The 25,588-nt window shown below is 38.0% G+C and overlaps 2 protein-coding genes and 1 pseudogene across 2 annotated transcripts; 2 read left to right on the top strand and 1 right to left on the bottom strand.

The window, feature by feature from the left end:
* The first annotated feature begins 1,826 nt into the window (after positions 1-1,826).
* Positions 1,827-2,492, top strand: LOC147508962 (ATP-dependent DNA helicase PIF1-like). Its single transcript, XM_086597679.1, has one exon. The coding sequence runs from the start codon at positions 1,827-1,829 to the stop codon at positions 2,490-2,492; it is 666 nt and encodes a 221-aa protein (XP_086453805.1).
* Positions 2,493-6,428: 3,936 nt separating this feature from the next.
* Positions 6,429-7,151, bottom strand: LOC147508963 (uncharacterized). The gene is made up of 2 exons (XM_086597680.1): positions 6,789-7,151; positions 6,429-6,500 (listed from the first exon to the last, which is right to left on the bottom strand). Exons 1-2 carry the CDS (start codon positions 7,149-7,151, stop codon positions 6,429-6,431), a joined length of 435 nt encoding a protein of 144 aa, XP_086453806.1.
* Positions 7,152-10,187: 3,036 nt separating this feature from the next.
* LOC147508964 (large ribosomal subunit protein uL30x pseudogene) lies at positions 10,188-10,909 on the top strand (annotated as a pseudogene).
* Positions 10,910-25,588: the final 14,679 nt, after the last annotated feature.

Consider the following 25,588-nt stretch of genomic DNA (forward strand, 5'->3'; position numbering starts at 1 on the left):
TTTTTTTTTTTCGCGTGATTAAGTTGAATGAATATCGTTATCTTACCTTTCCCAAGAGATAACGTAATCCTTCTTATCGGGCCATTTATGTTTTCCTTATTCATAAGTTGTGTCCCATATTCTGAAAATGGACTGGACCAAACAACTAAACACCGTATAAGGGGTCTTATACATTATACAGGCTACCCAAATCATGCTGCCAAACAGGCCCATAACGGATTAGTTCGTGCAGAAATTCCAAATCCATCTATAGAGCCTGAGTTATTTAACATTGTCTTGAAGCATATGATTCACGGGCCATGTGGGAGTCTGAATCCATCTTGCGTTTGCATGAAGGATGGAAAATGCAAAAAAAACTTTCCAAAGGATTTTGCAAGTGTTACATTGCAAGGTACCGATTCCTATCCGATATATTGACGAAGAAACAATGGCCGAGTTGTCCGTCTTCATCATGGCACACAGGAGATCGATAATTGGTGGGTAGTTCCTTACAATCCCTGGCTCCTGAAGAAATATGACTGTCATATTAATGTCGAGATCTGCTCTAGCATCAAAAGCGTCAAATATTTATACAAATTGTCTACAAAGGAGGAGATCGTGTTTCTATGGAGGTCTCTTCGGAATCGAACAATGATAGAGACGAGATAAAACAATATGTAGATGGTCGTTGGATATGCCCACATGAAGCTTTATGGAGAATATATATGTTTCCCCTGAACAGAATGTATCTTTCTGTTTATACCTTACAGATTCACCTTCCCAACATGCAACAGGTGACTTTCACAGATGGTCAGGACCTTCAAGTGCTGATGAGTGATGAAAAAACGTCACACACAATGTTAACAGAATATTTTCGTATGAATGGTATTGATCCTGAAGCAAGAAAGTATCTGTATCAAGAATTCCCGGAACATTATACATGGTGCAAGCAGCTCAAAGTTTAGCGTAAAAGAGGAAACAAAAACCGGGTTATTGGAAGGCTCTCCAATGTGTCTCCTTCTGAGGGTGATAGATATTACTTAAGATTGATGCTAAATCATGTTCGAGGCACCACGTCTTTCCAAGATCTTCTACGAGTTGGCTCCACAAGACACACAACGTTTAAAAGTGCTGCTGAACATCTTGGTCTACTCAAAGCTGACAGTGCCATTCGAGATTCATTACTTGAGGCGTCAGTCGTACACATGCCCTCTGCCATGAGAAGATTATTTGTGACGATATTAGTTCACATTAATCCCATTGGAGTAAGAAAATTGTGGGACGAATTTCACTCATTTATGATGGAGGATTATGCCTTAAGAAGCTCTGGTAATGCGGTCAATCTTTTGCTCAGTGACCTTGAGGCTTCATTGAATGAACTTGGTAGACAAATATCTGATTTCGATCTCCCGTCTCGATGTGTTGATCTCGTAGAAGGGCCCCGTATCCCAAGTTCAATTGTTGAAGAGCGCTCTGTACCAATACTTGTTGAGGATCTATCTTTATATGACAAAATGAATTCTGGCCAGAGATATGCATTTGACAGTATAATGACTTCTATAAAAAAGAAAGAGAATTATGTATACTTCATTGATGGTCCAGGTGGAACTGGAAAAACCTTTCTGTATCGTTCCCTCATAGCTTCTTTGAGGAATGACAGACACATAGCAATAGGAACTGCTACATCTGGTATAACATCAATAATGATGCCAGGTGGGCGTACCGCTCATTCAAGGGTCAAAATACCAATTCCTACACACTCGAGATCAACCTGCACATTCGGCAAAGGATCTGATGTGGCTGCATTACTTCGTGAAGCAAGTGTGTTGATATAGGATGAAGCATCGATGACTCACCGACATGCGTTTGAAGCATTGGATAGATCCTTACAAGACATTTTTGATAACAGTTTACCTTTCGGAGGGAAAATGGTTGTAATTAGAGGCGATTTTCGGCAGTTACTTCCTGTCGTCAGCCATGGCACAAGAAGCCAGACTATTGATGCATGCATTACCAATTCCCCTTTGTGGCAACATGTACATATCTTGCGTCTCACTAAAAACATGCGGGCCATAACTGATCATCTGTTTTCGAATCTATTATTGCGAATAGGAGATGGTACAGAAACTTATGTATCAGGCAATATGATAAGACTTCCCGATGATATAGTCATTCCATGGGAAGATGACCTATCTCTAAACCGCCTTATAAATGAAATCTTCCCGCATTTGCAGTCAAATGTACATGACAGCAAGTACATGATAGATAGAGCTTTGATAACTCCATTGAACAAGAATGTGGACTTACTTAACCATGAAGTCATTAATATATTTCTTGGTCAGGAACTCACGTACTACTCTTTCGACTATGTTGAGAATGACGCCCGTAATTTGTATCCTCTGGAGTTTTTGCATTCTATGTCTCCTGGTGAGTTACCACCCCATGAATTAACTTTGAAGTTGGGATCACCCATAATACTCCTAAGGAACCTTGATCCAAAAAATGGATTATGAAATGGCACAAGGATGTTGTGCCGTAGATTCTATCAAAATCTTATTTATGTAGAAATTATCACTGGAAGTTTCTCTGGCACGCCTGCTTTATTAAATAGGATTCCTTTAAAATCCTCTGATGATGCTAGGGTCCCATTTTGCCTTACCCAAAAACAGTTTCCAGTAAGGTTAAGTTGTGCACTTACTATTAACAAGTCACAGGCCGGGCCAAACCTTACCTCATGTCGGTGTATATTTGCCGGAGCATGTCTTCAGCCATGGACAACTATTTGTCGTGCTCTCAAGGGGTATATCAAGGCAGACGACAAGGGTTTTAGTAAAGAATGGTTCTCTCATTGATCATCCTGGTATTCACACGAGGAACGTGGTATACAAAGAAGTACTACAACGATCTTCCTAAATATTAGTTCGAGTTTTTAGTAAAGGTAATATCCAAGTCCTACCTGTTATTATTATTATTATTATTATTATTAATATTTGTATGCTAATAATCCTACGTATGTTGAATCCACTCTATATCCAGCTACCTGCTACCACAACTCAATGACAATATGCTGGTGCATTCAGTATCTTTTTTGCGAGGCAGCAAACCGATTTGTAAATATAAGGAGCATGGTTAAAAAATCTAGTCGCAATGCAAGCTTAGCAAGTCTGTAAGTCTATTTACACCAGCGATGGCAATAACACCTTTTGCAGGTTCTTTTGTTCCTCTGTTCATATAAATATACACATGAACCTGTAACTACATTACTTCATTTCTTCACAAGTGATTCTACAGACGCTAGGGTCATAATGAGAATACATTATGCTAGTGGCTTTTCAAATGGTTGCATTGTTGACCTATTGAGCCCAGCCGCATATATGTTTGCAAGTGTGAAATCTGAGATATACCCCCCTTTATTATAGTTATTGGGATTTTGCTAGTTTGTTTTTTATTGATATGCCCTCTGATATTTATGTAGGAACTGTTATTTCAGAATGAATAGTTCTACAAACCGCGAAAACCCACGCATAGCGGAATTAATGGGGTTCACCGTTTTAGATAGAAAACATACCTTTTAGTTCCGGTTTTGATAACTTTGAGAATCCAAGCTTTATGAATCCGAATCAACAATCAACCCCTTGATCTTCTGTTGTATTCCTTTAGAATAGATTGGACGTTGTGTGGACAACGATCTACTAACCCTTTTTTTTTCTCACAAAGCTAGATCCAATTTTGGATCTATCTTTCCTTGCCTCTTTTTTTAATCCAGTGAATAGTGAATTTCGGCCAGAGAGAGAGTATTCTATTTATAGGCTACAACAGGGACCATGAGGAGAAATTAGGGTTGGGCCTCCTGACGGGATTGGGCTTCCCATGTTCGCCCAGAACACACGGCCCAAGTCCGTCAACAAATGGCTTATTCCACTAAAGGCCATTGTTGCACTACCGTCCTAATCCCAAATTACGTGTCAGCGTTTATGGACTCCATATTATATGCTCGTTGATTTCCCTGTGTTTAAAATATCGAATGCTCGTTGATTAATTCAAGTTACTGACAACTACATTAATCAACTTCTTATGTCCTTGAGTAGTACCACTCAACCTTATTGTCATGTTGGAATAAATCCACCTGCAGGGTTTACATGACAATCTTTTTGAGCTCCTCAAGGGGACATCATCAACCCGACTTCCTGCGGGTCACGGATTACTTCTATAATCAACAGCACACCTTACATACAATGTCATTACCCAATCCATCGAGTTTGTTGATTCACAAATGAATCTCACTCATTGATGATTTAAAGCAATGTATAATGCACGTAAGTGCCCGTTATTATATCCGGATTAAGAGGACAAACATCCATAATAACAGAAGCGTTTGTTCTCTTATACAGTCAATATAAAGAGAAACAACCTCACTTGGTCTTGTTTAATACACACAAAGTGTACTAGTGTACCTATAGTCAAGATAGACTAATACCAAATTATACTACAACCGTACCAATGATTTGTCCAAATCCATCTAGGTTGTGAACGATTACTTATACTTTGTAAGGTACTGATGATATGATCTTCTGTGTGTTCACACCATATTATCTACAACATAAAGTATTAGACACATGCATATAACTAATAACATATATAATATGCGTAACATTTGCCCATATGATTCTCATTTAAAAAATGAAGAATTAGAGTTAATACAAAAGTAATGCTTTTAGTATATAACCCTATCAATCTCCTACTTATACTCAAAGCATTGCTTTTTAGTATACTACTAGCAAATCTCCCACTTATACTTAAAGCTATGCTGCCAAGCATCTGATTCCCATCCCTCAACATCTTTGTCAAGGGGGGTCAGCTAGGTTACCTTCTGATGCTATCTTGGTAACATAAACATCTCCTCTTTTCTAGGTGGTACTTGCGCTCAATGTGTTTACTTGCTTACAAGAAGTTTCGGACCCAAAACTGATTCTTTGGCTGCCTCAGTGGCTGCCACATATTCAGCTTCCATGGTGGAGTCAGACAATCATTTTTGCTTGACACTCCTCCATACTATGGTTCCACCTCATAAGGTAAACACACAACCTAAGGTAGGCTTACTCTTGTCCCTATCTGACCCTTCAGCACCCTCCACACCGAGAAGTAGTAAGCCACGATAGTGTGGACGTTTACCATTCTTCATTCATGGAAATACTTTTAGGAGTTCACGATAGTGTAGACTGTATACCCTAAGGGAACCAAACTATCTGCATGGTATACTAACATATAATCCTTAGTCCTTTTCAGGTACTTCAGTATATGTTTTACCGCAGTCCAGTGCCCTTGTCCTGGGTTCTTCTGATATCTGCTAACCATGCCAACGGTAAAGCAGATGTCTAGCCTCGTGCATAGCATGGCGTTCATTAAGCTTCCTACAGCCGAAGCATAAGGAACCGCTTTTATGTCCTCTATCTCTTTTGGTGTCTTGGGACACATATCCTTTGATAGAGGAACTCCATGCCTGAAAGGCAAGAAACCTTTCTTGGAGATAAGCACAACATCCTTTTCTTGCGATCTCTTATAATTTTGATCCCAAGGACGTGATCCGCTTCTCCCAAGTCTTTCATATCAAATAGTTTGGATAACCTTACCTTTATGTCTGTCAACACTTTCACATTGTTTCCAATAAGTAAGATGTCATCTACATAAAGCACAAGAATTACCACTATGTTTCCATCAAATTTCTTGTACAAAACAAGATGCTCTTGACTTTTTTCAATGAATTCTTCTGGTTGCTCCATATAGATGGTTTCCTCAAGACTTCCATTAAGAAAAGCTATCTTGACATCCATTTTATAGACCCACTTGCATCCAATGGGGTTTATACCATTGGGTGGCTCTACAAGCTCCCAGATCTGATTAGAATCCATAGATTCCATCTCAGAATTCATTGCCTTTTGCCAAGATATTTCATCTCTATCTTGGAGTGCTTCATTGTAGGTCCAGGGATCAAGATCTTGGTTATCAGAGGTTATGTCTAAAGACATTCCCAAACCAATCTACCTGTTAGGTTGTCTAACAACCCTCCCACTACGACGAAGCACCTCTTGTTTTTTTTTGTATGCATTGGTGACACGTTGTGGTTCCTATTCTTGTACAATTGGTACTGAAGTAGTTTAATGTCTCTCCTCTCAATACTTCTAGAATAATACTACTTGGGGTAAAATTTAATGCACTGTGGGTGGAATAAGATTAATGATGTATAAATTGCCTTCTAATGCACCAGAATAGATAAAAGGTTTATTTTTCTTAATGATAATCTTGTCATTTAAAAGAAACATAATATCCATCCTTAATTAACATAGAAACTGAAATCAAGTTCTTTCTAAAATTAGGCACATAAAGACAATTCTTTAACACCTTAGTCTTATTTCTACCAAAAGATAAATAAACATCTCCCACTGCAACAACTACTTCTTTCGTAGCATCTCCAAAGATATGGCAATCTCTCCAGCACTAAGTTTTCTGGTTTCCTGGAACCTCTGCAACGAAATGCAGATATGGTTAGTGGTTCCCGTATCTACACACTAGGTACTGGTAGATAACACCGCTAAACATGTTTAAACTACTAGTGCATGAGACTTACCTCCATTATTCTCTTTGTTGAGAAGAGGACAATCTGGCTTCCAGTGTCCTGACTGCTTGCACTTGTAGCATTTGCCCTTAGGCTTTTTCACAGCTCCTTGAGGCCTCATGCCCTTCTTTGCCATATTCTTATGCTTCTGAACATTATTCTTCTTCTTTCCGCCATTAAGCGTAGAAGTAGAAACCTTCTCAGTTGCATAAACCTGAACATAACTCTGCTTAAAGAGACTCTCAGTTGATTGAAGTTCTGTCATCAGTTCCGCCCAAGAATACAACCTTTTGTTCATATTGTAGTTAAGGCGGAACGGTTCAAACCTCTCAGGCAGTGTCATGAGAATGATATCGACCTGCGTTTCCGCATCAATATCAGCTCCAAGGATCTCCAACTCATTCAGATAAGCCATCATCCTGAGTATATAATCCCTTATAGGAGTCCCTTCAGTCATAGTTGTGGTCATCAAGTTTTTCATGACAGTTTGCTTAGCAGCCCTATTCTGGTGTCCGAAGAGTTCCTTGAGATTGGGCATCATATCATAAGCCGTGGTCATGGCCTGATGCTGATGTTGTTAAAGACACCCGACATAGATGCTAGAATGTAAACAATCATGACACCTCATTTGCCTTGTTCCACTTCTTATATGCTTTTTCTCCTCTTCTCAAAGATTATCTTGGGGCTTAGGTGGGCATTCCTCATTGAGTACATATTTGTACTCTTCAGCCAGATCAACACGATATCCAAGTTGCGTTTCGATCTATGTAATTAGGGCCAAGAAGTTTGTTTTCCTTAAGAATAGTTGCTAGTGGGTTGAAAGTAACCATTTTGAAAAACCCGAGAATCACATAAAAATAACTATTATGTAGGGCAAAAACTTCTAGAGTTAATAACAAAAAAATTAATTAATCAACCCATCACTTGTACCCTCCACACCAGAAGTAGTAAGCCGCGATAGTGTGGACATTTACCATTCTACATTCGTGGAAATACTTTTGGAGTTAACTTAAAAATCAATTAATTAACCCAAGACCCTACACACACCGAGATGTAGTAAGCCCGCGATAGTGTGGGCGTTTACCCTATCTACATTAGGTGTAGAGAGGTTTTTCCTATTAGTTCTACTTCGTCAACTTAACAAAGACACCACTCGTTAAAGTGGACACATGCCATCTAGACAAGTAAAACTAAAATCTTGACCTTCTTTGGTCCTACAAATAATAGCAGTGACTCTGATGGGGAGGATACCATTACTTGCATCTAAGTGTATACCATTACTCAACTTCTTAGTCCATTATTTGTAATGAATCCCTTCAGATGGAGAAGTGAATCCATATATTAATAACTTCATATAGTTGTTCTTTAGAAGTTTGTTCTGGTAATCTGTAATTAGACTCATCCGATATGGAGGAAGGCACTACAACCGACGCGCAAGTATAATTACATTACTAACAAACCAGTAATGGAGACCGTGGGATTTATACGAAACTAAATTCCCGCTCCCACTTAGTTATTTAGAACTGATGATCATTCTGTTTACTGGTCATGCCTATGTCCATGTTATCTATTATTCATGTGGGCTTAGTTTTTAACAAACATCCACAAATAAAAATATGCATATAGAATAAGCAAATATGAACAATAAAATGGAAAATAAATTCCCAACTGTTATGGCCCATATTCATTGCTCCATCCTGTTCGCCGAACTCTTTTAGTTGCCTTCACAAAATTCGGCTAGAAATCGTGACTTGTTTCCTTCACTGGAAACCTCACGAAATCACTTCATAGACCCCCGAACAGCAAACAAAAAAAATCTCATTATAGAGAAAAAAAATTTCTCTTTCTGCCTTGAAGGGTGCGACCTGCGCTCCAAATATACCTGTATAGGGCGCATGGCGCACTCATACCTTCAGCGACTTCGGGTGCATCAGTAGCGACCAGCTCCACTTTTCTGTCAAAGCGGCGTGGCACGCTTTTACTTCGGTTTTCTCTTTTTACGGCGTTAAAGGCGCGACCCGGCCTCAGAGAAAAATTCAGATCCAGATTTCGACCAATCCCAATCTTGATCTTTTGATCTTTACAATAGATTACATCAATGATAAAAACAATAACACGATACATAACGTGATTTAAATTACATCCATTGATAATCAAAACTTGTAAAAATGATAAATTTTTCATAAAATAAAAAACGATCAATTTCTTTCCAGAAATCATTCTGACCATAACAGTTGGTTTAGATGCCTGCAAAACCATGTTAGAACAGTTCTACATCTACCAACATCTACTTGCTCTGATACCAATTGTAGGAACCGTTATTTTATAATGAATAGTTCTACAAACCGCGAAAACCCACGCACAGCGGAATTAATGGGGTTCACAGTTTTGGATAGAAAACATACATTTTAGATCCGGTTTTGATAACTCTGAGAATCCAAGCTTTATGAATCCGAATCAATAATCAACCCCTTGATCTTCTGCTGTATTCCTTTAGAATAGATTGGACGTTGTGTGGACAACGATCTACCAACTTTTTTTTTTCTTACAAAGCTAGATCCAATTTTGGATCTATCTTTCCTTGCCTCTTTTTCTAATCCAGTGAATAGTGAATTTCGGCCAGAGAGAGAGTATTCTATTTATAGGATACAACAAGGACCATGAGGAGAAATTAGGGTTGGGCCTCCTGACGGGCTTGGGCTTCCCATGTTCACCCAGAACAGACGGCCCAAGTCCGTCAACAAATAACTTATTCTACTAATGGCTATTGTTGCACTACCGTCCTAATCCCAAATAATGTGTCAGCGTTTATGGGCTCCATATTATATGCTCGTTGATCTCCTCGTGTTTAAGATATCGAATGTCCGTTAGTTAAGTTAAGTTACTGACAACTACATTAATCAACTTCTTATGTCCTTGAGTAGTACCACTCAACCTCATTGTCATGTCGGAATAAATCCACCTGCAGGGTTTACATAACAATCTTTTTGAGCTCCTCAAGGGGACATCATCAACCCGACTTCCTGTGGGTCACGGATTCCTTCTATAATCATCATCACACCTTACATACAATGACATTACCCAATCCATCGAGTTTGTTGATTCACAAATGAATCTCACTCATTGATGATTTAAAGCAATGTACAATGCACGTAAGTGCCCGTTATTATATCCGGATTAAGAGGACAAACATCCATAATAACAGAGGCATTTGTTCTCTTATACAGTCAGTATAAAGAGAAACAACCTCACTTGGTCCTATTCAATACACACAAAGTGTACTAGTGTAATCCTATAGTCAAGATAGACTAATACTAGATTATATTACAACCGTATTAATGGTTTGTCCAAATCCATCTAGGTTGTGAACGATTACTTATACTTTATAAGGTACTGATGATATGATCTTACATTATTGTTCACACCATATCATCTACAATATAAAGTATTAGACACATGCATATAACTAATAACATATATAATATGCATAACATTTGCCCATATGATTCTCATTCAAAAAATGAAGAATTAGAGTTAATACAAAAGTAATGCTTTTAGTATATAACCCTATCAGTTTCTCTATAGTATCAATGCGATGGACCCAAATACCAAAAGTATTTTGCAACTCCTCCGTTTGAGACAGGTAAAGACAATTGAAATTCTGATTCCAAATTTCTCTTGATCAGGCATGTGTTAAGCATAAAGATGTATCTTTTTTGCAGATATTCAATGGCATCTTCCTTAAAGTTAACAAGGCGACTGTCAATATGCTGCGTAGGGTTGAATCTTATGTGACATTTAGGTAAATTTAATCTGTTTCCTGACAATTTTTTTTTTAAAAAGTCGACGTAATGGTCATTCCCAAAGTTCACAGAAAATAATCCTTCAAGTGTTTAGAGCTCCTTTAACTTATTCCCTAAATTACACATATCCTAATCTAAAAAGCGTGAGGGAACTGATTTATAAGAGGGCTTATGGAAAGCTGAAAAAGTAGCGCATTGGTTTGACCGATAACTCTATCATGGAACAGGTATGCATTTTAGCTTTTTCCATTTGCTCGAGTGATTCCTTTGCTTGCCTTCTGACTTGGCTTCCTGGCAGGGACTTTGAAAGTATGGGATAATCTGTGTTGAAGATTTGATTCATGAGATCATGACTGTAGGACCTCATTTCAGGGAACCAAACAACTTCTTATGGCCTTTCCAGTTGATTGCTCCATCAGGTGGAATTAAGAAGAAGAGAAACCACTATGTTGAAGGTGGAGATGCTAGAAATAGGAAAGATTACATCAATAAGCTCATAAGGCGGATGAACTAGATAAGGAGCTCATTTTGTCACAGCTATGACTATATGGTTTCATTTTTCGTTTCGGACACTATGTGGATTTTAATTGCTCATATTATCAGAGCTATGACGATATGGTTTCAGTTTTCATTTTGCAGAGTATTTTTGGATTTTGATTTAGCTGAGTTCTGCATTAAACTTATTGTTTGTTTGTTGGGATTTTGTTGTTCTCACCTGTCTACCAGTTCTGGGTTCGTATTATGCATTTATAGCCAATTTCAGATGCTTTTCATATTGGATACAGACATCATTTCTATTCATAGGACATATATGCTCCTATTCTATAAGTAAGTACAATAACTATATATATCCACTTCCAATATGAAGTGTGCTTCTTTTAATTTGCCGCCCTCTACACAAGTCAGTTGTGTCTTCTGCATATCATCATCAATTTCTTTAATCCGGATCCTCTTCCGGTACCGAAAGCGGCATCATTCCTCTGCCCATCATTCGGTATCTCAATCGGTATATCGATTTTTTTACCGATGCTTTCGATTCACAAGGCCCCCATTCTTCTCTACGATATGCTAGCTTATCGCCTATTGGTGAAGCATCAATATAGATTGATGAGTTCTCATCTATCTCCCCTCTTATCAACATCTTTGATAACTCAGTCACCACCTTCTTCTCCAGCCACCTCCTAACTGGCCTTGCACCATAAACTGGATCATAGCTCTTTGACAAGACAACATCCAGGGCAACATCGGACACTGCTAAAGCAATACCTCTCTCCGCCCTCTACACCAGTTAGTTGTGTCTTCTACGTATCATCATCTTGAACATTAGTCATTTACTACTAATGCATTGAAAAAAAAAGAGTCATTTACTGCTGCAAGTGTATTAATGCAATATCAAAAGTTCTGCTCATGTATAAAAGGAGCTATACTAATGCAAATGTACTAATGCAAAATCACGCAAGATCATCTCAATGTAAAGTCCAAAATTGAATGCTAATATGGGCCATTCCCCCCCCCCACTCGGCCCAAACAATTAACAAAAAACACGTAACCGACTGCATTCATTCTCAACACTACCCATTACAAGGCGAGGAGTCTAGAATGTTTTCGACACCTCTCAACCAAATTCGTTTCTCTTATTAAAGGAGATGTACTATTGCAGTTGTACTAACGCTTGCATAAGACTTTCTTTTGAGTGAGATATTTGACAATACTTTCAGTGAAATTTATTTATCTTAGATCTGATATTGTATGATTGTGTATACATACCTCTACGAATGACACTTTTTCAACATCACTGCATAGCTGCCATTGACTCCTCTGATAGAGACTGGAAGATATTAGCTAGAGTAAGTAGATTATGGGAAGTCGTTGGCTACAGCTCGGATGAAGAAACAAGTTTAGACATGCTCCTTATTGACGAACACGTATGTATAATTATATATCTTTTGCTTTACTTTTTTTTATCAAACATAATATATATAACAACATGTAGAGAAAAAGATGAAGTTTTCTCTATTTAGGCTTGAGCGCACCCTGCGCTCCTTTTTGACTGGACAAGGGCGTGGGTCGCGCTCATGTCTTGGTCGAACTCAGTGCTCTTCAACAAGTACCCCAAGCTCTACTTTGCCTTTGTCGATAGCTGGTCGGCACCCACCATATTTCAAAGACGAATTTGACTTATTTTTGAAGTTTTCTGAAATAGTATAAATATAGGTTTTTTCTGTAGAAACCTAACTTTTCCAAAACCAAGAAAGAGAGAGATTATAAGTGAGTAATTCTCTGTAAGTTTAGTGTTCATTATTTGTGAGTGTATTGAGAGACTTGTAATCTATTACTCCAGACATCTAGTAAAACTTGGAACTCGTAGTGTGGACGTATGCAAATTGCCGAACTACGATATATCTCGTCTTGTGGTTTGTTCTTCTTTTACATTAATTGTTTTATTTTATATGCTTGTTATTTGATATTGAGAAGTGTTGGAATATTGCTTGGAGGGTGTTAAAGTCTTGTCTATTGAGAAGGATCGATCCTTGTGTAGGATTGATCTATTTGTTATGGGTAATGTTGTTTCTGCAGTTATTTATTCACAATAATTGGTATCAGAGCCAGGTTTACGACCTAGGATTTTGAGTTTAGTGCTCGAAATTTGTGTAGACAAGGTGCTCGATTAAATTTCAAAGTGAAATTATTTTTGGGTTATTGTGTGTAACTTGAAATATGGCTACCAAGATGTCAAACACAAGTTTTGAAGTAGAGAAATTTAATGGGAAGAATAACTTTGGGATTTGGCAAGTCCAAGTAAAGGACATCCTCATCCAACAAGGTTTGCACAAGGCTTTAAAGGAGATTAAATCTAAGGCGGCGAGTATGAGTAATGGTGATTGGGAAGAGTTCGATCTTCAGCCTTGTTCATCAATCTGGTTATGTCTTGCTAATGAGGTCATGTATAGTGTGATGGGAGAAAATACCGCTGCCGATATTTGGCTCAAACTAGAGTCTATGTATATGACCAAGAGCATGACAAACAAGATGTACCTTAAGAAGCGTCTTTATCGGTACATGATGGTGGATGGTTCAACGATGCAAGAGCACGTTAGTGAGTTCCGTCGACGCCTAGCGGATTATTTGAATGTGGGCATAAAGATGGATGATGAGGATCAAGCGGCATGTTTAATATTCTCCTTGCCAAAAAGCTATGAGCATCTAATGACTACATTTATGAACAGAGAAGACGTTGATCTTGACGAAGTTCAGAGTGCTCTTCTTTCTTATGAGTTGATGAAGAAGACACGTGTAAAGAATAACATTGATGCAGGTCAGGGGCTAGTGGCAAGAGGAAGGTCGTATGAAAAGGCTTCTACAAGCAATGAGAAGTCTAGGTCTAAGTCAAAGAAGTCTTTGACACGTGAAGTGTTATAGTTGTGATGAAAATGGACATTACGCAAGTAATTGTCCTCACCCAAAGAAAGAGAACAAGAGAGATGGTAAGAAGAAAGGTAAGGCAAAAATTAAGGCAAGTTATGCTTCAGGCTCTGAAGGGGACGAGTTGAGTCTGTCCACACAAGACTATATGGCCGAAAGGTGGATTCTTGATTCTTGATTCCAGATGTTCCTACCATATGTGCCCGAATAGAAAGTGGTTTACTTCTTATGAGAGCATTGATGGTGGTTCCGTTTTGATGGGTAATGACGTTGCTTATAAGGCAGTAGGAATTGGAACTATACGGATCAAGATGCATGATGGTGTAGTGAGGACTTTAACTGATGTGAGGCATGTTCCTGAGCTAAAGAAAAATCTTATTTCTCTTGGTACCTTGGATTCCAAAGGCCACAAGTTTGTGGGCGAAGGTGGAGTCCAAAAGATTGTCAGTGGCTCTTTAGCTATTATGAAGGGTTAAAGACATGGAACATTGTATACTTTGATGGGTAGTACGGTGATAGGCGATGTAGCAGTGGTTGCATGTAGTGATGATTATGAATGCACTAAGATGTGGCATATACGACTAGGGCATATGAGTGAAAAGTCTTTGTCTGAGTTGTGTAAGCGAGGGTTCTTGAAGGACTTGAAGAAGCCAAGTATGGGGTTCTGTGAGTATTGCGTCTATAGGAAGCAGTGCAGAGTCAAGTTCAAGTCAAGCAAGCACACGACAACAGGCATCCTTGACTATGTGCATACAGATGTTTGGGGACCCTCCAGAGTGGCTTCTAAAGGAGGTAACTGTTATTATGTCTCATTCATAGATGATCATACCCACTATGTGTAGGTGTATATGATGAAAACGAAAGATGAAGTGTTTGAGACATTTAAGAAGTGGAAGGCAAGGGTTGAGAATCGCACAGATAGGAAGGTAAAGACACTACGGTCTGACAATGGTACTGAGTATACCTATGGGCCTTTCCAAGAGTTTTGTCTTGACAGAGGAATGGAATTGCTTATTAATCGATCGAGGGGCGCCTCAGCAGAATGGAATGGCAGAGAAGATGCATAGAAATTTGCTTGAAAAAGCGAGATGTTTGTTGTCTAATGCCAGTCTAGGCAAAGAGTATTGGGCAGATGTAGTGTCCATGACGTGTTACCTGTATAATAGGTCATCAATACCAGCTATAGATTGTAGGACACCTTATGAGGTGTGGTTAGGTAACCCAGCTGATTATAGTATTTTGGGAGTGTTAGGATCTACTGCTTACTACCATGTGAGGGAGAGCAAGCTAGATCCTAGAGCTAAGAAAGCCATATTCTTAGGCTTCGCAAATGGGGTAAAAGGATACAGATTGTGGTGTCTAGAAGACCACAAGTTCTTGGTCAGCAGAGATGTTACATTTGATGAGACTTCCGTGTTATCTTTGATAAAGTTTCGGAAAAGAGTCGGGAGAATAGTGAGTCTATATAAGTTCAAGCCAATCGAGCTTGAGTTGTGCGATCAGTGAGATGATCGATTGGTTCATGATGAGGTACCAAATTATGGAACCACACATCAACAGGAAGAAGAGCAAGAGCATCCGCAACTTGTATTGGCTGACCCTAGGCCAAAGAGACAAGTTAAAAGAAGTGCACAAGTATGGGCAACGCGAAAGCCGTGAAACACTATGGTAAGGTGGATTTAGTGGCATATGCACTGAATATCGAAGATGATGAGCCAGATAGTTTCAAGGAAGCTATTAGAGATGCTCATTACAGAGATTGGTTGGTTGCTATGTAAGAAGAGATGGAGTCTCTTGATAAAAATCACACATGGGACCTAGTTTTATTGCCAAAGGGCAAAAGAACTATCAGCAGTAAATGGGTGTTCAGAAAGAAAGAGGTCTTTCCTGAGTCCGACAGTACTGGGTACAAGGCAAGAGTAGTAGCAAAGGGTTTCTCACAAAAGGAAGGAGTCGACTACAATGAGGTATTTTCCCCGGTGGTCAAACATACTTCCATTCGTGTGTTATTGAGTTTAGTTGCTCACTTCGACTTGGAGTTAGAACAACTTGATGTGAAAACTGCTTTCTTGCATGGGGACTTGGAGGAAGAGATCTATATGAGACAACCTGAAGGGTTTGTCGTTGCTGAGAAAGAAAATCATGTATGCAAATTGAATCGATCACTGTACGGGTTAAAGCAATCGCCCAGGCAATGGTACAAGTGCTTTGACACGTTCATGATGCAACATGAGTACACCCGAAGTAAGTATGACTACTGTGTCTACTTTAGAAGGCTTCGTGGTAATGACTTCATCTATCTCCTGCTTTATGTGGATGACATGCTTATTGCTTCAAAAAGCATGGTGGAGATAGACAAGTTGAAATCTCAACTTAGCTCTGAGTTTGAGATGAAAGACTTAGGTGGAGCCAAGAAGATACTGGGCATGGAGATTGACAGAGATAGGAAGAAGCGACGGATAGTTGTCTCTCAGAAGAAATACCTTCAGAAAGTAATTTCTCGATTTGGTATGGAGAATTCAAAGTCAGTTTCCACACCTTTAGCTGGGCATTTTAGGCTTTCAACTAAGTTCTTTCCCAGTTCGGTGGAGGAACAAAAGCATATGGCTAATGTTCCTTATGCAAGTGTCGTGGGCAGTTTGATGTATGCTATGGTGTACACATGCCCAGACATTTCACAGGCAGTTAGTGTTGTAAGCAGGTATATGACAAATCCTGGGAAGCAGCATTGGGAGGCAGTGAAATGGGTACTAAGGTACTTGAAGGGTACCTTGGATGTGGGATTAGTTTATGGTGGAGGCACTTGTTATGTCAGTGGGTATGTGGATTTAGATTATGCATGTGATCTAGATAGACGACGATCGACTACTGGTTATGTGTTTATGATGCATGGTGCACCGGTTAGTTGGAGGTCTATGCTACAATTTCTGATTGTTCTATCTACTCACCGAGGCAGAGAGTATATGGCGTGGCGGCAAAGGCAGTGAAAGAGGCACTATGGCTTCGAGGTCTTCTGGATGATATGGGTATTGAGCAGAACAGTGTTGCTTTGTATTGTGATAGTCAGAGTGCTATTCATTTGGCGAAGAACCAGGTTCATCATGCTCGGACCAAGCATATTGATGTCCGTTATCACTTTATACGGGATGTGGTTGAAGATGGTGATGTAGCACTTGAGAAAGTGGGCACCCATGACAATCTTGCTGATATGCTGACAAAGGTTGTCACCGGAGTTAAGTTCCAGCACTGTTTGGACTTGCTCCAAATCCTACATGCTTGAATGAACCCTTTGTGGGCATGGCCCTTTGGGGCAGTTGACTGCGAGTCTTCCTTGCTGGATGTGTTCCTACTAGATGTGTTCTTACTGGATGTGTTTGGCTCAGTTTTATGTGTTAAAACCTCACCGAGGTGGAGAATGTAGAGAAAAAGACAAAGTTTTCTCTATTTAGGCTTGAGCGCACCCTATGTTCCTTTTTGCCTGGACAAGGGCGCGAGTCGCGCTCATGTCTTGGTCGAACTCTAGGCTCTTCAGTGCACCCTGTGCTCGACTTTGCCTTGCCGAGAACGTGGGTCGCGCCCCACTATATTTTAGCACGAATTTGACTTATTTTGAAAGTTTTCTGAAATAGTATAAATATAGGTTTTTTTCTGTAGAAACCTAACTTTTCCAAAACCAAGAAAGAGAGAGATTATAAGTGAGCAATTCTTTGTGAGTTGAGTGTTCATTCTTTGTGAGTGAATTGAGAAACTTGTAATCTGTTACTCCGGACATCTAGTAAAGCTTGGAACTCACAGTGTGGACGTAGGTAAATTGCCGAACCACGATATATCTCGTCTTGTGGTTTCTTTTTTTTTTTACATTAATTGTTTTATTTTATATACTTGTTATTTGATATTGAGAAGTGTTGGGATATTGCTTGGAGGGTGTTGAAGTCTTGTCTATTGAGAAGGATCGATCATTGTGTAGGATTGATCTATTTGTTGTGGGTAACGTTGTTTATGCAGTTATTTATTCACAACACAATATTTGCACTTTTACTAGGGACACCAGATACATTCAAGAATTTATAAAACGTTCATGGATAAATTCAGACACCGCATAGTTGAGAAAGTGATTTATGAAATCTATAGATTTTCTCTGATGAAAAGCGACAAGGCATATAAAGTAACATCTAGAGAATATATTATCACTTTCAGTTGGAGCACCATGATAAAACCAGCCAAAATCAGTGCTACGAACTTCCCAGAGCATGCATTCCAATTTGTCGATTTTGATCAAATACCATCCAAGATTAACGATAAGCATCTTATAGGTATGTACCTACATACTATAATATTTTAATAATTATTTCCAACGTTAATCTAATGTTTTACGCTGTTCTTTTTATTTACAGATGTAGTCGGACAAATAATTGTGTGGAACAAACTAAAGAATGTTACAAAAAAGAATGGCCATCAGACTGTTATAAGGGAGATACAAATCCAAGATGAACAGTAAGACATTTCATTCTAAACAAACATTAGAAATACTCTGCTGATGAATTACTTGTTTATGTGTACTCACTTTTATATTAATCACTATACTCCGTTTTAGCGTACTATTATTAAATCTTCTTAAATTTAAAGAAAGAGGAAGGAAAGTTTCAGACAAAGGGGGATAAGGCAGAACAAAATAAGTGTGGGATGAATTTCATCTGGATCCATTTTGAAAATTAAAAATATTTTATATTATTCTACATAAAAATTTGATATCAAAATTCTCTCTCTATTTACTCTCCCTCTTTACACACATGCTACCTATTTATTGCTTCATCATGTAGATGATATGTCTTGAAAATCACATTGTGGAGCGGCTCAGCGACACAACTCGATGATGAAACAATCAAGAATAACTATAATACAACAGTTTTGATCGTAACTTCTACGAGCATCAAACATAATGGTATGTTTCTTCACACCAAACACATATTCTATCATAATTTATAATCATTCAACTTATCCAAAACCTAACATAACACAGATGAATACGTTGAATATGTTTTGTCATCTACATCTGCAACAAAACTTTATCTAAATTTAGAAATTCCACGTGTTGCGGATATCATGAACATGTACTTTCAATTACTTAGATTCAACTAATTACATTTTATTGGTAATCATGCCATGTAAAATCTTCTCTATAAAGAGCACTAACATTTATATTCTTTGCCCATTCTTCATGATTGTACGTTCTCGCATTTTTATGTATGAAATCACGATTGAGCATTTGAAGAGAATTTTAACATAAATTTTTAATATATTTGATTGAGAACACTTCCTTTCAACAGCTGTATGGCTTACCTTTTTTTTTTTTTTTTTCCTCCAATCTAGTACCGACACAAAGTCAACTTCCTCAAGCACTGCCAAGATTCACTGCACTCTCTTCATCCCAGAACAAAAAAACATTGTCAGAAATAATTGATTCGGTTAACGACGCTTCATCACAAGTATATAAATCAACATATGTTCATCTATAACTTTCATCTCTTAACAATTCTATATATACCATATAATGAACTATATTATTTATAGCAAATGCATTTTACATGTGAGGCGACTATTTCCAAAGTACTTCTTGACAAGGGATGGTCTTACAATGCATGCCAACATTGTCTAAAAACAGTTGATATCACCAGTAGCGGTTACAAATGCGCAACGCACGACATTGTGCCTCAAGAACAAAAGTAAGATTTAAGTTTTACATCTTCCCTATCTATATGCTATAATTAACTTATATATTGCACAAGTACCGATTGCGAATGGAGATAAATGACGAAACCTCTACAACAAAAGTTGTAGCATTTGATCTTGAAGTAACAACACTCCTGCAAAAAACTGAAAAAGAATTTGCTCAGATTGAATCATAAGTGAAAAAATAACTATAACTACTCCTACATTCAATATATACATGCAATAGCAATTTAAATTATGTGCATTCAATATGTTCAGGAAAATGGTACAGACATTTTACTAGAACTGTTCCAAGATTTGGTGGGATATAAGGCTATATTTCAACTAAAAATAACCAGCTTCAACAAGCAACACAAAAACAGTTTCTTCGCCGTTTCAAAACTGCTTCCAATGATTAATGACTCAACAAGTGGCAAATATGTAAAAGATTGAAACCAAATATGTAAAAGATATTCAGTTTCTTCCAACTAACTTTTGTTCTTTTGAAACCAAATATGTAAAAGATATTCAGTATTTTCTTGCATGTTCTTTACTAACTACTATATCCTTTTTTGCTTCTGTACACGTCTATGATATTAAGTCTTTTCTTATGTGTCTTTTACTGTCTACTATGTTCCATATATTTTTTACATTTTTCACCAACTCTTTAACATATATTGACAGCACAATGTAAAATTGAATATATACCTTGCTTACAGCGATGATATAGATACGATATACAATATATACCATTTTAGATACGTTAGTACTTAGTTGGTTAACAATTGTTCTAAAAATATTTGCCGACTTATACAATTAGCTTGGCATAAAAACACGTGCATATGCACGTGCATCATACTAGTCTATATATATATATATATATTATAGCTCTCCCCTCCTTAATTGAGGAAGCTTTTCTAGGGTGTCCACGTGTACAGACTAATTATGATAAATCAGGAGCAAAAAAAACTACCGCACGAGAAAAAAGAAAAACGAGCTGGCGAGAAAACCCACCATACGTCTTCCCTCCCAAAACCCTTCGTCTTTCTTCCTCTCCCATCCCATCCCATGCGATTATGAAGAAATCAGGAGACTCGAAAAAGAAAAAGCCCTTCCTCTAAATCCAAATCTTTTATCCACAGTACTCAGTGGCAACAACAGAAGAGCATCGCTTTTGTTTAGGATACTGAGAATACAGTTCTTGAGTCAAGGTAACAAGAGAAATAACGTCGAGGATATATAAGTTTCAGAAATGAAACATATGTTGCTGAAACATTGATTACTGGCCAAAATCTGTTATGAAATCTTTGGCCGATATCAAAACTAAAGTTGCGTAATTCTGGTTTTCTGGGAATGAAATGGCAGAATAAGGTTTTACTACCCTTCACATAGGCCAGGCCTGCCGGTTAAGTCGGATCAGATTCAGTGTCAAGGCGACACCCCTTCATCAACCTCTTCTCTTCTCCCTATCTCTTGAAATTTGCTCAAGAAAGAAGAGATGGACATTTGTCTTTGTTTCAATGGACCAGGTGAGGATACGGCTTACCATTGGAACTTCCACTGTGATTGTATCTCTTTCATTTAGGGGAGGATCAAGGGTGTACTAATGTACTGATTGGTTATAAGGTATAATGATTTTAGTTATATTGTGGTATATGGTTGAAAAAACAACAAAAGAAAATTTAATTGGAGTTGATGTTTCATTGTCTGCATGCATTGTATTTATTATCTGTACTTTGCTGATTATGAATTTCTACATTGAGAACTTGCACAGTTGCACTCTGTCCTTCATGATGTTAGCCTGTTAAATTACATGTTACAAGCAAAAAAAAAGCTTGAAGATTCTTTCAAACGTGATGGAAGTTTGAAGTCTCAAGAGATTTGGTCATATTGAAGAAAGACAACACATTTAGCCATTGATCCCACCTCTTAAGCCGATGAACTGCTACGGTTTCGGGTCTCAAGTCAAGTCCTGTCACCAAGGTGGAGGGAAGAGACCCCTCTGTTTTGGCATCATTTGATTCAAACTTATCCTGTCAAAAGTACAATAACATCCGTATTATTCCTTTACCTGAATGATTCCTGTTATGTGTCATGTTGTCTACCGAGTTCTAATCCTATTGTTTTATGAGAGTGAAAACCTCCAATTGAAATGAGTGTTTCTCGATTTACCCACCAGAAATATTTTTGTAATGCTTGGTGAAATTAAAAAACATGTAAGTTTCATGGATCTCACGGTTCTTCCTTTCGAATTTTGCATGGTCAAATGCTAACATTAGTTGAATATATACTGCTTCTGTATCATGCATTTTTTCCAACTCCTGTCTGGTATCGGTTCTTCTTAAACAAAGAATACGGAAGCCTTTTTTCATCACTAACCACAGGGTTGTACCTTACTTTCAAACTTACGTCAGTTGTTCAAAAGGTATAATTATTTATTTTGTTTTGGAGAGTTATTGTTTGTTCTCCCAATCTGCAAATGTCGTAATGAAGACCCATGTAGGACTTTGTGGTAAAGGCAAATACTAATTTAGTAGGTTTGATTTGTCATGGCAGGTCCAATCCTTTTTCACTGCGTTGAAAGCATTGTCACACAAAGAGGTTCATTATGGGTCTTATGCCACTTCTGATCAGATCAGCTTCCTAGCTTGCATCCTAGCTTGCATAGATTGTGGCTCCTAATGAAAACAATTTTCCCTTTCAACTGTCGTTAGTTAGAATTTAAAATTGTGAGGTTATAAGATTTTTCTTCTAATTTTTTCCCTGTGGCATTGTCTTATATTTGCCTTGAAGTAACTAATTAGAACATTATTTTTTTGTAAAATGGTTGTGGTTTTTCCAAGTGGTATTGGTGCGAATTCACTCTCAATTTGTGGGACAACAATGCTGGATCTAAAACCATTGTTAGTTTTTATCTTTATACTATATTATTTTTCAATTTTTAGGTTTAAATATCAAGATTATGGGCGACTTAGCTTCCATTAAGTTTATTTATCTTTAAGCCGATATAGGATATATATGTTGAGTTATGGTTATTTATTGCTTGAATGGGTGACTTACAAAATCAGGATATAGCACAAAACTTGGCTGAGGAGGCTACTGAAAAGATTGGGGAAGCTTTAGTTTCTCAAAAGTGAGGAGACTACTGAGATTGAGAAATTTCGGGTGATGATTTGGAATTGGCAGGAGTAGAGGAAGCAAAAAAGAGGAAATTGAATAGGAATGGTAGAAAGAGATCAATGCTGTCCGACTCCAACATGCTGTTGATGTCTCAGCCCTATAACTTTCTACTGCAAGATAAGTTTTGGTATTGACCAGGATGATTGTGTACTTCTTCGTCTCATTGAGATCCATCTATGTTTCTACATGCTCATGTGCGCGGTTATTAGGTTAGGAAAAAGTACAAGGTAATTATATGGGCTATTGGTGTTCTAGATAAGGTCGTATTGTGATGGTGCCGTAGAGGAGTGGGTTTACGAGAACATCACCAGGATTTTCAGGAAACAAAAAGTAGATATGGCTATTGACGAAGCTGTTTCCCGGGTGCTGTCTATGGTTGAGTCTCCTGATGCTCGCTAGCAATATAGACGCGTATTTGAAGGCTATCGCCAGGCTAAGGTAAACTACTCCATTTACAGTTGTACGTAGACCAAGTTAAAATTTACTTGCATCAAGATTGATGGTTGTGACTTACTAGAAAGTTGGACCATTTGACGAAACTTCCAATCTTCTCCCCATGCTCCAGTTTCTTTTTGTAGAAGAGGATTGTTTATCCTGTGTTTGATAGCATAGGAAATGAAACTTGCTTCATCAATGAATGACTTCTTTTTCAACGTGTTTAATGTTGTGAGAATGCGTGAAAGTGAACAACTGACAGTGTCTAAAACTCACTGTTGCCTCACCTCATGCAAAATTATCTTTAGCTCTTTTGAAAATATGCTAGACCTACAAGATGTATAGACATCTCTTTGTACATATTTGTATACATCTCGCTTTTAAAAGTGGAATTTTGAGGATGAATGTATGAATGTTGATATGACAGAACATTTCATAACAGATAGGGTACTTTTCCTTCTTATAAGTTTTCGTTTTTCTCTTTATGATTTGTTAAAATTATATGTTTTTAGTTTGAATTGTAGGTCTTTGAGAGTCGTGAAGAACTTATCAGATGGGCTGGGCGAATAGGGAAGGAAACTGGTTCATTATTGTGATCAAGAAATCTGATCATTCTTCAAAATGAAGGACACCCAGGTCAAAGTTAAAACATGAAGTAACACATTTGGTTCGCCCATGATTAATTTTGTATTTGAGGCTTTTTAGAACCCACAAACTTCCATCTACACACTTACGAACTTCTGAATCGTGAGGAGAAGGGCCATCTCTACTTCTGTTATTCTCTCACTTTCCATATCAGTGACCTCCATATTCCATCTTGAAAGAGTCATGTTTAGGGTTTGTTATACGAATTGAAGAAGATTCGGATCCAAACAAGATCTAATCAAACGGGATTGAAAAAATGGAGCGTTCTGAGATCCGTAAAGACGAAGGAAGCCGAACATTTATGATGTGGGAATTGCTGAATGAGTTGAAGGAAGATGGTAGTAATGGTGAGTTTCTCACTACGGTTAGTGCTTTCGAAGTTGAAAGTCGTGATGCCACCTCTCCACACAGGTTCCTTTTCTAATTAGATTTCTGCATCTTCAATTCCATTCAAATATTTGAGCATTATGAACACTATTTTTTTTTTGTGATTGCTTTATATCTGTTGTGTCACGTTATAATAGTTGGTTTTGGATTTTGTTTCAGTCAAGATAACAATCACCACCAATATATGGTCCAAAACAATGTGGCCATGGATCTGATCAACAGTGTAACGGGTGTGGATGAGGAAGGTCGCTCTTGCCAACGTATTCTTACTTTTGCTGCTAAAAGGTATGTTATTTTCAGTTTTCACCATATTCTTCTCAAAGGAAACAATGCTCCTTCTACATACTTTCCCATATTTGTTTACTTAGTGCTCCTTGATTCATATTACTTTACCCAGGCCACAACTTCAAAACATATGAAACTCTTTTTTCTCCTATTTAAATATTTAAAATGTGCTTTAGTTTATGCTGATAATTGATTGTTTAGTGTAGATATATATAACAGTAGTCCCTTTTCAAGCTCATTGAGGTTGTCCACGTGGACAAGGGGTTTAGGTGCGAACCCTTTGAAAAGAAACCCCAACTCTGATGTATTTTATTTATTTTGGAAGCAAAAAACCTGCAACTACAACTAGGGTAGGGAATCGCGTCGGGTAGACCCGAATCTGACCCAACCCGACCCGATTACCGAATATATCGGGTTCGAGTTGATTTTTGTATCTGTTTATGTATTCGGGTCGGATTCGGATTCGGGTATGTCGGGTTCGGGTTCGGATTCGGATATAATTTTTGGGATTTTTTTGAATTTTTAGTGTTATCCGATCGGGTTAGTCGGATTCAGTCGGATTCGGATATTAAATTTCAGATATAATCGGGTTTAGGTTCGGATTCAGATACTGTGAAATTATTTGGATTCGGATTCGGATATAGCCATATCCGACCAGAACCCAACCCGATCCCTGCCCTAACTGCAACACTACTTAATCTACCCTATCGTCTCAACACTCATCTTCTCTGTCGATAGACAAACTATTGACACAAATATTAGGGACAGTCAATCACACAAATATTTAGAAGTTTTGGTTTTTTGCAAGTTCCCAATTGAAAAACGAGATTTGGGTTTAAGAAGTTAGGGTTTTGATTCAATCGAGGGTCTTCTTCATGAATTTTGCAAGGAATGAAGTCATCCATGAGAGTTTTGATTGATCATCCATGTTTTTCAATTGAATTGAATTTGCTGTTGTTTATATCTGAAGCCTTATACTATGATACCTCCTCCACAAACATGATTGCCAGCAACTGAACTTGCAATAATGTTAGGGAATGTCACCGTAAGTTATCCTGGGATTTATCAATCTTGGTAATGAAGCTATTTTTTTGCCAACGGTCATATTCAGTGAGTGTTCTAGGTTTGG

Source organism: Coptis chinensis, chromosome 3, assembly GCF_015680905.1.
Source record: "Coptis chinensis isolate HL-2020 chromosome 3, ASM1568090v1, whole genome shotgun sequence".
NCBI lineage: Eukaryota > Viridiplantae > Streptophyta > Magnoliopsida > Ranunculales > Ranunculaceae > Coptis > Coptis chinensis.